At 38.2% G+C, this 13,825-nt stretch overlaps 1 protein-coding gene across 1 annotated transcript; it reads right to left on the bottom strand.

Annotated features, from left to right (window-relative positions):
* Positions 1 to 1,712: 1,712 nt before the first annotated feature.
* On the bottom strand, positions 1,713 to 11,548 carry LOC109104953 (hyaluronan synthase 2). Its single transcript, XM_042772197.1, has 4 exons — positions 11,055 to 11,548; positions 5,617 to 6,243; positions 3,743 to 3,844; positions 1,713 to 3,204 (listed from the first exon to the last, which is right to left on the bottom strand). Exons 2-4 carry the CDS (start codon positions 6,241 to 6,243, stop codon positions 2,275 to 2,277), a joined length of 1,659 nt encoding a protein of 552 aa, XP_042628131.1. The 5' UTR covers positions 11,055 to 11,548; the 3' UTR covers positions 1,713 to 2,274.
* Between the last annotated feature and the right edge of the window lie 2,277 nt (positions 11,549 to 13,825).

Raw genomic sequence — 13,825 nt, forward strand, 5'->3', positions numbered from 1 at the left:
TTAATAGATCTGAAGGAATATTTGTTTTTTAATAAATATTATTAAATCTGTCCATTAAACCTTCCCAAATAGGCCACTCAGGCCACACTTTAACTGATTATTCTCAGCATGCTTCTATTAGCCACATCATCTATCATTTTCAGATCAAATGTGTATACATAGAAGATTTGATGAGCCTGAGTTTTTATTTAAAAGTCAGTTCTATAAACAAATTGGTACCAACTGGATGTAAAATAACTAGTTAGACATGTCGATAAAGATACAGCTCAAAAAATAATAATTAAAAGTTCATTTTTTAATATAAAACTGACAATGCATTTGGCTCATCTGCAGACACAGTTAGTGTTTTACAAGTCTTCAGTGTGATTCGTGCCATTCGTTGTGTCCGCCTCCACCTGGCAGTTGCATCAAGTGTATTGTTACCTCTGTGCAGACATCTTCCCAGAGCCTGGGGAGTGCTTGAAAATATGACATGAGCTGGGATCAGGATTTTTTTGGACAGAAAAGTTTTGGAAGTTGGCTCCCAGGTTCATACCGTCATCAGCCCAAGGTTTTCCCAAGACTGCCACGGGCACAATTCAGAGTTGTCAGCAGTGTTTGAGATGGATATTGCCTGCCAAGACTACGGCTATGAACAGAATAATGAACTCTTTTTACAGAACCGTGAGTTTTATCTCTGACCCATGAAATCATCTTTGATTTGTAGACTAACATGACAGCTTGCGCTGAGGGATTATGCTGTATCGCTGAAGACATCTTTACTGCTCCGGCTACATGGCTACTCCATCCTGCTAACACTGTATATGTCATAAACAAAAAGCATTGCCATGGCAATCGTCCTTCCTCCGTGAAAATAATTGTTCTATTCATTCCTCATCAGTCACTGATGAGCAGAACCAAGGCCAAGCAAGGTCCTTGTGTGTAAGAGCAGTCTGAAGTCTCAGGAATTCCCCTACTCACTAAATGAACAGATGCCAGAGTCAGAGAGAAAAAACTGATTCATCAGGGCATATATTTATTTTTCAAGGACATGATGCTTACAAAGGAAACAGCATGTTGGATACGCATTATAAGGTATTTTCTTTTATTTGGCACAAACACAAAAGTGCTTTATGACAATACTGCCTTTGTAAAAGCCCTCATCAATTACAATCCATAGTCTATTGTAAAACAAAGTAACTTCACTCATCATCACATGTTGCCACTTTGATATATATGATTCAAATCATAATCTTCTTAAACATTTGGTAAACATTAAATAATGCTGGTAAATAAAATCAGAATTTTTTTTTTTTTTTTTTTGCAAATGCTCTGGACATTGAAGAAAGATTGTGTGAAATAAAACAAAATCACAAGAGGCATCTGTGCATGCCTCATATTTATGCAAATGTTCCTGTGTCACTTTCTGAAAAATTTGCATGGCAATGTGATATTGCCACTTGCTGAAATTGTATCGGTTGTGTGGGACTGTCAATTATTTTGACAGGACAATTCAAACATTCAACTGAAACAGATAACTTCTTAATACAAATATTTTGCTAAGACACAAGTAAGAAAGCTATAAACCATAATGTTCCATGTAATACCTATTATAATAGCCCTTCTTGTCAATGAATAACTTAACCCTAGATTTGCCTTTTATTGCTGTCATCACAGAGACAAATCCAGCTTTTTAATTTCACATTTTGGTCGGATAGGCAAGTCTTAAAGAGTTACATTTCCTCATTTTTACTGAAAATAGAGAATCTTTGGTGGCAAAGCAAAAAATAAACAAGTCTATATAAAAGGCAAAAAAATACATTATGCAAATACAAAGTACAGCACAATCAAAAAAAAAAAAAAAAACTCAGTTCTGTTTTGGATTTCAGTCTAAAAATGTATACGTAATATATTTTATATCTATAAAAACAAGCTAAATTAAAAATCATAAATTACTAAGAAAAAATGAGTCTCATCGACTCGTCGACAAATGCTCACACAATGCAAACATAACCACTGAGGTATTTTGTTCCTTAAAGTTCTATATCAAGCATTATGCATAATGAGAGTGAACGTGAAAGTGCAAAGAAGTTGTCATTTGGTGGTGGAATACTAAAACATAAAGAGTGTCAAAGCTCACTTCAAAGGAAAATCCTTAGTAACAGTCACAGCAGCAATGATGCCTCCTTACAGGATCACTTCCTGTCACCTGCGGACAGCCCGCCTTCAGATAGCAGTCTAAGATTGTTTTTAATGTAAACGTAGAAAAGAAAGGATGAAGGGCACTGGGAAATACTACACATCAAGGACCATGTCATACTGTTGTCCTTTCTTCCTCTTGCCACACTTTATAATGAGGACAGCATACAAAGTCAAAAACACGACCCAGTAGCTGGCATACACAATTGCGCCGATTATCAAAACAACTTTTTCAGACTCCGGAAAAGGCTTTCGGGTCTCTTGGATTATTGTGTAAATAATTCCAACAAAAAGAATGGTGAACCAAACTGAGATCGGAATAAGTCCAATAAAGTTTACCACGACGGTCTTCCTTCCAGATGTTCCCCAACCGGATTTGTTTATAGTGGCTATTGCGAACATCTTTGCCGGTAGCAGACTTGACATGTATAACACTGAGTAGAAGGACATGAAGACCATGACGATGTTTCCTCGGAGGCAACTGGCGAACGAAGACTTGATCAGTGCCACGACCTGGACAATCAGCAGGAACAGAAGGATATTCCAGATCCTGCCCTGGTAGAAGAGCTGGATTGCAGTGGCGATGAGAAAGAAAGGGAAGAAGCCGGTGATGACGGCTTCGTAGGTCATCCACAAGTGGTGCTTGTGAAACCACATGGAGTTGTAAAGCCACTCTCTGAAATACGATTTACTCCAGCGGGTCTGCTGGTTGAGCCAGCGTAGGTAGGTAATGGGCGTCTCGGTCAAACACTTGGAGCGGGCTGTGTATTTTGTGGCATATCCCAGGCTCAAGACTCGGTTGGTCAGGTGGCGGTCATCGCCAAAACTGCAGTGGCTTCCCATGAATGTCTGATTGTACCAGTCCTCCAGGAACTCATGAAGCAGGGAGTTCCTGTACATCCCCAAGGGGCCGCTGATACATTGAACGCACCCAAAATATGACTGGCAAGCTCTTTCAATGTTGAATGCCATCCAATATCTCACACTGCTGAGGAAGGAGACCCACGATTCATATTTGTTCAAAATCTAGACGGACAGAATAACAAACAGGATTAGAAATCAAAGTGAATCTGTAGTTCAACATACAGAATGGTCTTGGTCACCTGCCACATAGATGTATATACCATGTATGGAAATTGCACAGGATGTTGACTGAGAATCTATCTCCGACATAAAGTCTCATTGTACAGCATGCACAGTACTGTAATATGCATTATCTGAATACAAAAAGTTTGGTATGGGAATATTTAGGTACCTTGAACAACTTTATCAGTTCAGGCTCCTACACCCCAAAAAACAACAACTCTGACTATGAATTTGAAACCCTGATTCAGTGACTATTTTCAATCTATGTAGTGATACAGGAGGCTAAAACTGAATGAAATCCACAAAACAATATGTTTAGAATAACTCTAAAAATAAAATTACATTTAATATCAATGGAATCATATTGAGATGCCGAATTTTCCCATATGGATGTAATACAATGGTTCCAAAATTATTTAAAATGCTTGATTCTATAGAGTGATGCAGTATGTTGTTCAAATTGCTAGAAAACACATACCTGTACATCTCCACCTACTCCTCCAACCATGGGATCTTCTTCTAGAACCTTCACCATCTCTACTGAGGAGGCTGGGTCCAACATGGTGTCTGAATCACATACCTGCATCCAGCATAATATAGGTACATCAATAAAAGATACGCATTGATTACAAAATATGAAAAATATGAAAATGCCTGCAGTGATGCATTTTAGATGTTCTCTGAGAAATTAAGTTGAACCAGTGTTTGCTCCACATGTACTGATGCATCACATTGTTCAACAAGTTAAAAGATGCCGTATATCATCATTAATATGACATGTGTTCCTTCAAAGAGATTTATCTTTGCTGCAAATATTATTCTTTTCCACAATCACATCTATAGAAACCAGACTGTCTTTGTGTGATTGGTCACAATAAATCAAATGTGCTGCTAAATATGTTGGGACAAGTATATCAGTCTCTCCCGGAAGTCATCTTAATCATTACATTCTGGTTTACACATTCAGTTATAGAGCCAAAAATGTAGGCTAATCAAACATGAGGACACACTGTTCAAATATCAGTAGAGATTTGGTATAAGTGTTTCTAACATTGAAACGTTAAGCAAGCATTGCCTAGAGGTTATCTCGCTTTTTCCATGGAATGTCATGTATGCCACTTTGCTTTTATAACTATATCCCATAGTAGGACTAACCACAAGCCAGGTAACAAGATCACTGATAAGTTAAACACAATTAGGGGTCCACACTCAGAGCAAAGGTCAGGGATCTCATTGGAATCAGGTGACATGTGGATAAAAATGACCAGTAATGGCAGCTTCGGGGTTACCTTTCTCAGAGGCTGTTCACACAGAACACATAATTTTCAACTTGATGCAGCTTTTTAAAAATGTGATGTTTATGTGTCAAATGGCCAAATATGTAGTGTATATTTGCACAGAAAAACAACTAAAAGCAGTGGCATGGGAATGCAAAAACGTTCTGATGTTCTTCTTGGTTTTGAGTTTGGTGAGCTTGAATCTTTCTTACATCAAAATCGATTGCACAGTTGTTTGGATTACATAAAAGGACATTTGATCACTAGTTTTACTTATAAATCTTATTGTTGCAAATAGTTTGTAGCATTCCACCAAAGCAACAGAGGGTCTATTTTGTGATGTGAAAACACATGTACACAGCTGTTCTCAACTGTGTGCCATTATAAAATTCTCCAAAATCATTAGCCTCCTTTGTTTGAAGGAGTGGGAATTATATGTTAGAATAAACATAGTCATGGCCTAATGGTTAGAGTGTCAGACTCTAGGTTGTGGGTTTGAGTACTGGTACCGGCAGGGATTGTTGATGGGAGGAGTGAATGTACAACGCTCTCTTCCACCCTCAATACCACCCTTAAGCAAGGCACTGAACCCCCAACTACTCCCCAGGCACCACAGCAAAAAATGGCTGCCATCTGCTTTGTGTGTGCGTTTGTTCACTACTCACTGCTGTGTGTGTACGCTTGGATGGGTTAAATGCAGAGAACAAATTCAGAGTGTGAGACACCATACTTGGCGTCACGTCACTTTCACTTAATGTATTTATGTGACTTATGTATAACCACTCAATGTCATGAGCTAATAGTATGTGCTCCAAGATGGCATGGAAAATACCACTGTTCTGTTCTGGAAGTGGCAGAAATAGCCCCGGAATATGCAAACGAATTCCCACAGATGCACCTCAATGAACAGCATCAGTGTTATCATGGAATGTACTTTCCTCACTCCCAGTGCACTACATGCTTCAGCCTAGCATCCACTTATGGAGTCACAAAAGCTTCTTTGTACAGTTTGCCTGTGTTGCCCCCATGTACTTAGCTAGGCAAGGCTAGAGCTGCCTGAGAGAGATAGACTCACCTGTACGTAGTCGACACTTCTTCCCAGGGCTTTGAAGGGGGTGTACATGACCTCCCTCTTCCCGCCCCACTTCTGCATGATGCACACACACTTATTGTTGAGAACCAGTCGAGAAACGTGCTGCAAGCTTTCGGCATATGATTCTTCGGTTTCCTCTGGTCCTTTCTGGTGGTAGTTGCTTTTCCAAATGTATGTGGCTGCCTTGTCCCGGCCCATGATGTCCCGAAAGATCTCCATCATGTAGCAGTCATCGTCATTGTTCCCGTCGATAACCATAATGACCTTTATCCCAGGGTAGGTGAGCCTCTTCACTGATATTAAACATTTTCTCAGGTAGTTGGGGTCTTCCTGATAGGCTGCGATGCAAAGGGCCAGTGACTTGTTGAGTTTGATCGGTGTTTCCAGGGAACGTTTCATGTTCCTGTGTTCCAGTAGAGCAAACAAGCTCTGGATGATGAGGTGAATGACTAGAATTGCCCCATAAAGACCAAAGGACAAGTAGTTGCCTGCAGTCGTTATAAGCTTATACCCCATGATATAAGCAGTAGAGATTCCCACAAGCAGCAAAATGCCGAACAGTGTCGTCCCAACAATCCTCAAGTAGGTGATCACTTTATCACATCTCATCTGAAAATAAAAACAGGATATTGAATATTATGATTTGCCACTATTTGACTAAAGTTGTTCTCCTGTGGAATGTAAAAGAAGATATTTGAAAAATCTGAAGAACTGTTTATTTATTTTATTTTATTGTCCATGAAAGTCAGAAGGCCCGATGTTGTTTTGGATCCAACTGACTGTTGTATAGACAAAAAAAAATGTTCTTCAAAATATCTTCTTTTGTGTTTCGCAGAAGAAATGAATTCATACAGGTTTGGAATGATATATGGTTGAGTAAATGTAAATTGGGTAAACATTTTTGGCAGAACCATCCCTTTCAGAACAACTTCATGGACAGCATTCATAAATGAAATGAAAGCGGATGTGTGGACAGCTTTGTGGTGATGATGACAGACTTTTGCTTGTATGGACACACAGAATACATGTATCTGTTCTTGCTGCATATATTAGTATACATAGTATATTTCAGACAGCATCATATTTCTACCTCTTTGCTCCTCTTCTGAATATCTGAGCAGTCTTTATGACCATTTGTTCCAAGTTTCCTAGTCTCACGTAGAATTCATGGCAGATTTCATTGGCCAAGGCCCGCCCATATGGCCCTTTGACCGATATGTCTAACAACCAATCACAGTTCGTTTCGTTCATTGCCACGTTTCGAGGAGTGGAAATGTCGCCACAATAACTGACCGGTGTGTAAAACTCTTGGACGTATTTAAAAGATTCTATGCCGCAAACTTTAAACATTATACATACTTTTGAAAATCCAGCGTTTAGTTGATCCTGATAAGCGCTCGTCATCACAATTGTAAATACAATGGTTTTCTTCTTTCATCAGGGTGTTTGGCATCACAGCATCTTTGTTTCCAGGTGGAACGTTAAAGAACGTGACACACACGTCTACCGGAAATCCTGTATAATTCGACCAATCCGACGACAACTTCAAATCTCCTGAAGTGTTTCCACTTTTGTGTGCCATATGTAACATATGTTTAGCCAACAGTTTGTGGGTGTGATGTCTGAGGCTGAGACTACAAGTTTCCTAACTAATGCAGTTCCCCATCTGCTTGGCAGACGTGACTATGCAGCACCACCCTCTGACATCATCTGTGTATATCTCCGTGGGAACGCATGAACAGTGAAATTTAGATTTCAGAGGGCTCTACTAAAGACCCTCTGTCTTGTTACTGCTGAAGATGGCCATTGTATTAATGATGCCATCTTCAAGACTCAAATCTAATTTTTTTCTTTGATATTGTCCATCTAGGTTTAGATTATAAAGCAGTTCTAGCCTGAGAGGGAGGTTGGTCTGATGGACTACAGCACTGTGTGAGTCTAACTGGCACGTCACAGCCTTTAACGTCATCCTGCATGTTTACGAGGCCCTCTGGACCCTCCAAATCCCACCTCATCCACATAGACACGTGCAATCCTGTTGGATTAATAGGAGCATGTACTGTTAATGTCTCAAATGCCTGTACTGCTCTCGGGGTATCCCCAAACCTGCTTTCATGTCTTGTTCTAACTCCAGATGAACCCAAACGGCTCATTTGAAAGTGCTAAGACTGCTGACAAGACAAAAAGTAGCCCACACCTAAAAGGACACTTCAACACTAATCATGGTCGTACAGGATATCAGAAGCATTGCTGTCTTTGTCAGTGAATTCATTTCTCATGTTTACACAAATTGGTACAGGCTTTGTGTCTCTAAGGATAAATGTGCAGGGTTTACATGTGCAGATTGACTCGTCTTGTTGTGAATAGGGGGATGTGCCACTTGAGATAATCCCGTGGATGAAATGGGCTTGTGTGAAACATTTGCCATCAGTAGATTTTATCTGACTGAATGAAATATGGTAATTTGGGCCATTCACACAAAGGACGATAACTATAAAGTTACTCAATGTGAACAGGGAAGCCCAAACCGCAACAATAAACGATTACGACAGAGAGCAACGATATTGTTGGAATCACTTTCAGAACGATTTTTCCAGCTCATGAACAATAAAAAAATCAACAGTCAAGCAGAATTCACCTAACTTTAGTGAGCTTGAGCATTTAATCTCCAGCATTCACTAATAATAAACAAGGTTATCATCCCTTGGTGTGAATGATAATATAGTTATCATTATCTTTGTTGTTATTGTTCTAGAATAACAGTTAAATGTATGATGTTTTTGTCTGCATTACTAGTTGCCTGTATGTAATGTATATTAGCTTGTGTATATTATCTGGCTATGATCCAACAGAGCAGGGAGGAGATAAAAAGTGTCTAGGATCACTGAGAGTTGAATCATCCTCAGTGGGGAAAACTATAACTCCAGCTTTGAAGGTGGATGAAATATTGCAGTGCAGGAAAAGTATATTCGCACAAGCCAAAATGGCCTGTAACGCCCCTTGAACACCACCTGAAAATGAGTTTGCTTCTTTATATATATATATATATATATATATATATATATATATATATATATATATATATATATATATATATATATATATAGAGAGAGAGAGAGAGAGAGAGAGAGAGAGAGAGAGAGATAGATAGATAGATAGATAGATAGATAGATAGATAGATAGATAGATAGATAGATAGATAGAGAGAGATGATTTTACACTATGACTGAATGTAGGGGGAGGTAGATTGTGTAACTTAATGGAGACAGAGGATTTGTTCATCTTTATCCTCAGACTTGGAGAAGCTTCCTTTAGACAAAGCTTCATTTGAAAGACCATCAATGACAGTTGTTATGCAGCAGGACATCCATGGCTCAGAGCTTAACACTCCTTTTGGAGAAATTGGAAAAGTAGGAAATAATTTTTATTTAGCAACAGTGGATCCTGTGAGAGTTGTCTTCCAAAATTAGCCAAAAAAAAAGTACTGTATTTATAATCCATCCTATGTTCATTTAAATATTCAAATATTAAATAAAAACAAATAATATATATAATATATATATATATATATATATATATATATATATATATATATATATATATATATATATATATATATATATATATATATATATATATATAATATATATATATATATATATATATATATATATATATATATATATATATATATATATATATATATATATATATAAAAGTCTACTCAAAAAAAAAAAAAAAGATAGCATTAAAGGATTGGTTCAAATGTCCTAGCAAAGATGGTAGAATAAACTAAAGTTTTTTCACTGATATTGTGTGGGGGTGGAATTTTGGCACTGACACAAAACTAGAGACACTGACTTGCACATCCTGCCCTTCTGAGATACCCCAGTGTATTCCCAGGCATTGGAGGAACTTTCTGGGTGGTTCTGATGTGGGTGGTTCTGATGTGGTGGAGAACTGCCGCCTCCCAGAGGAACTATCCAACCACCAGCACAAAGACACATCCATCACTCTGCCTCGGCTCTGTGGTGTGACCTTGCCAGACACTGTGGCCGCCATGTTCACTGCTGTTCAGGCTTCTGCCGCCTGGCTTAGTGCAAAATCCTGCCTCCTGGCCTGTTTCTTACCTTTCAACCTTCCAGGACACTCATCCCTCACTATGTCTCACCTTCAGTCCCAAAATAAAACACTGTTTTTCTAATGGTTAAGCCTGTCAGAAGAAATAATGCGTCATTTCCACAAGTTGTTATAAGTGCCTTGAGGGCTAACTGTGATTAGGTCACTGAATAAACTTTGGTCACTAAAAGTCCCCTGGACTTGACACAACTTCTGCTGCCTGTTAGTAGACTATGGAGAACAGCTGGGTCTTATCTCAGGCACATGGCCAAGGTTGCAGCCTTCTGACCTCCAACTGCAGCCTAATTTTAATTGACACAGCCACACACCCTGCACATTTACAACAGGCAATATTTGCAAAATGCTAAATGATGAAGAAGTTTGTCATCCAGTTATATCAATATTCAAGCATTTTTGGAGGTAAAAATGTTATCTAATCTGGCTATAACAGCATGTATTCTTGTAAAATACAAGCATATGTATGTTTCAGTATAGGCTTTTTAAACACTTGCACATTTTTTGCTAGGCTATATCACTTTTTAAAAATACATTTCAGAAATAGGGACGCCAAAATACAATTAAAAATGCGTCCCGAAATTATACTTACATAAAAATGACTTGAGTAGAAAAGGTTTCTGTTTAGTTTATATTATTCATTTGTGTCACGCATTACCGTGAAAACACCCGAGGGAGCCTACTGAAAAGCGTCATAACGCATCGTTATTACATTGCGTCACCCTCAGTTTTATGTCTGCTGCTGGATTGCGCGCAATGTCTGTTCTGCTCTGCTATTGGTCAGAGGGTTCAAATGGTGTTTAATAAGCCCGTAGCCCTGGTAGAATCTCAAACACCCATAAATGTTTAAAATATATCAAGTTGACGTTGATTAGTAGCCTGATTGTAATTGAGTACATTTGTAAAAATGTAAAAAATTAAACCTGACAGCACAGCTGATATGCACAGGTTTACCAACAATGATTCAACTAAAGCAATAAGACTTACATGAATAATATGCCAGATAAAATATATGCTGTTCTTTATCAGCGGTACTGCTGAGTCTTGTTACTCAGAAATATGGTGAAATTAAATAGGCTACAACCTGTTGGACTTAAAAAAAATGGCACGTGTAGGTATTGCAATGACTAATGGCTGTAGGCTACTCCATTCATTAAAATTTACCCCTCTTATGCTTGTTTAAAATAACTCTATTGCAACATGAAATGCATGCAACGAAACTATTAATCTAACAGAACAGTGTGTATCATTCGAAATATTTATCCATTTAATAATCATGACCATACCTTGGAGCAGCTGCGTGGAGATGTCCCGTTAGTTTAGCAAGGATGCTGTCCGAAGAGGCTCGCACGCTCCAGACACTGGAAAAACTTTCCCATATAAGTTTTTGTGTAAAATACAGAAGACACCGGCATGGAGCATCTAAAAACTCGTTGCTTTTAAAAGATGTGCAGTATCCACGTTTTTCATACAACGAATGAACATTCAAGTTTCTCTCCTCCTCCAGTACATTACATAGTATAGTTTGCATCAGTCTGCTGTGATGAGGTCTGTTGGAGCATCTTGGCAGTTCATTCTGACGTTGTCAGCTGATAAAAAAGAAAAAAGTTATCCAACAGTAGTCAATGTTGGTCACTAAAAACTAATTCATTCAAGTTTTTCCAAGCGTACAGGTTGAAGTAGTGAACTGTCCTTTATCTGCGTCTAATTTCTTCCAGACGCTTTAACTTTATGCTTCCTGTAAGCCATACATTTGTAAGACTCTTTTAACCGGGCAGGGTTTTGGACTTGTTTTAATAAGGGGGTTGGTTCGGGGGCGAGGAGGAGTGAACCTCTAAGAAAAGAAAAAAAAGAAAAGTGCTGCCCATTCAAACTTCCGAAATGGGGGTGGGTATGAGTTAATCAGGCAATTAGCCAAAGAGACTTCTTATGAAAAAGTTGTAGAGATATAAAAAAAAAAAAAAAAAAAATATATAATAATAATAATAATAAAATTATTAATTAAAAAATAATAATTACTAGGAATAACTGTGAAAAACACAAGTTAATACACTTACCCAGTGCATACGAACAAAAATTCTGGGTTTTATTAACCTAAATGCGTTAAAAAAAAAAAAAAAAAATCAATCGATATTTTGCCAATTTAAAGAACACCGTTAATCAAACACGCCTGCGAACTTTTTGATGGTCACTGATTCTCAGTTTGCGCTTGTGATTTTGAGAGCAGGAGGCGCAACACACATATTTACCATAAGAGTGCGCCACACAATTCCAAATCTGTTCACGTTCACTGCAGTGAATGTAGATTTGCAATAGGCCTTCTGATCAGAGATTCAGATTCCAGTGTGGGCCAAAAGCAATGTGACAGTGCTTTTGACATAGGCCTACATAGAGCTATTCTTTTAAAATGGTGTTTCTTTCTTTCTTTCTTTCTTTCTTTCTTTCTTTCTTTCTTTCTTTCTTTCTATCTATCTTTTCAATGAAAACTCACAAATACATCAATACTGATTGAGCAATTTTTAACTCAGCACAAGAGCATCAGCGATTTTTGTTCATCATTTGTTCATGTCCACTTTGCTTCTTTCAACCATTCCCTACTAGGTTCAAAAGAGATTTTCTGCCCCGCAGGGACAGCACGCGGACTGGCTTTGGTAACAGTCCATTCATGTGAAAAGGCAATTTCTTATGTGTTAATTTGGGCCACTGTTTATTTGAACAATGATTGTCCAATGGTCCAAATAAGCAATCGGACCAGGGAAGAGGATGGCAGCCTCTGCTATGTGTCTCTGTAGGATAACCTCCCACTAAAGCATGGCAAACACGAGGACGCTGGACTCCTCCAGCAGACTGGAGAGGTGCTGAAGGATGGAGGCTAATGAGTCCCAGCTTCACAGTTGGGGTTTCTTTGACCCTTAACTGACTTTGATGAAGAGTAACCACATGTTTTGCTGACTCATTTAAAAAAGCATAGACTTGTAGTGTCTAGTACAGTATGACATTGCGTTCCATACGTATGGATCTTATCCTGTCAGGAACCCCAAACATTACCTGGGGGCTTGTGCCTCTTATATGGTGCTAGAAATCTGAGATAACTCATTTTTCAGTTTTAGTTGAGCAGACGCTCATGGTTTTTCTTGATTTCACTTGGAACAATGGCCTCATTGAGAGACCATGTGCAACTTATTCTGCATTTTGTTTGGATCAAAGACACTGATATTGTTGTTGGTCTCTGTGTTTAGATCTTGAACACGAGGAGATGGGTTTAGATGGCTCCACTGGTTGTTTCAAATGTTGAAGTTTATTAGGTGCCACATCTACTATAGTTGGCATCTTTCCAATATCAGCCTTTACATTTACTCGTTATCAGCCCAGAAATCATCTACACAACCTTTTTCTCTAACAGTTAAAATTTTCGACATCTAGGGTGGCAGACAGGAAAGAAAGTTAAGTGTGCATGAATAAATCCCCAGTCATTAAGACTGATTGCTGCTTATCTGCTGTTCTTGAATTATGTCTCCCCTCAGGACCCCTTTAGACTGGCCTTAATTTGTATTTAAGATAGTCCTGCTCCTTTACCAAAACCACAAACGTTAAACAGATATGCCATTTAACAGTGGGTAGATTTTAATGTTTTCCTTTGGAGGCTGATCCTCACCCCCTTTGAGATGATTGCTCAATTCCTCAATACTGAAAGCAATTCTCTGCTATCTATCTATCTATCTATCTATCTATCTATCTATCTATCTATCTATCTATCTATCTATCTATCTATCTATCTATCTATCTATCTATCTATCTATCTATCGCCTATCTTTTACTTTTTTTTATAAACTTTCAAACAAGGCTTTGTCAAGCCAACAAATTAGAAATATAACTACAGAAATAATTGTTTTCTATATGAATGCATTGTAAAATGTAATTTATCCATGTGAACTGAATTTTCAGCATCATTACTCCAGTCTTCAGTGTCACATGATCTTCAGAAATCATTCTAATATGCTGATTTGCTGCTCAAGAAACATTTCTGATTATTATCAATGTTGAAAACAGTTGTGCT

Source organism: Cyprinus carpio, chromosome A16 (assembly GCF_018340385.1).
Source record: "Cyprinus carpio isolate SPL01 chromosome A16, ASM1834038v1, whole genome shotgun sequence".
NCBI lineage: Eukaryota > Metazoa > Chordata > Actinopteri > Cypriniformes > Cyprinidae > Cyprinus > Cyprinus carpio.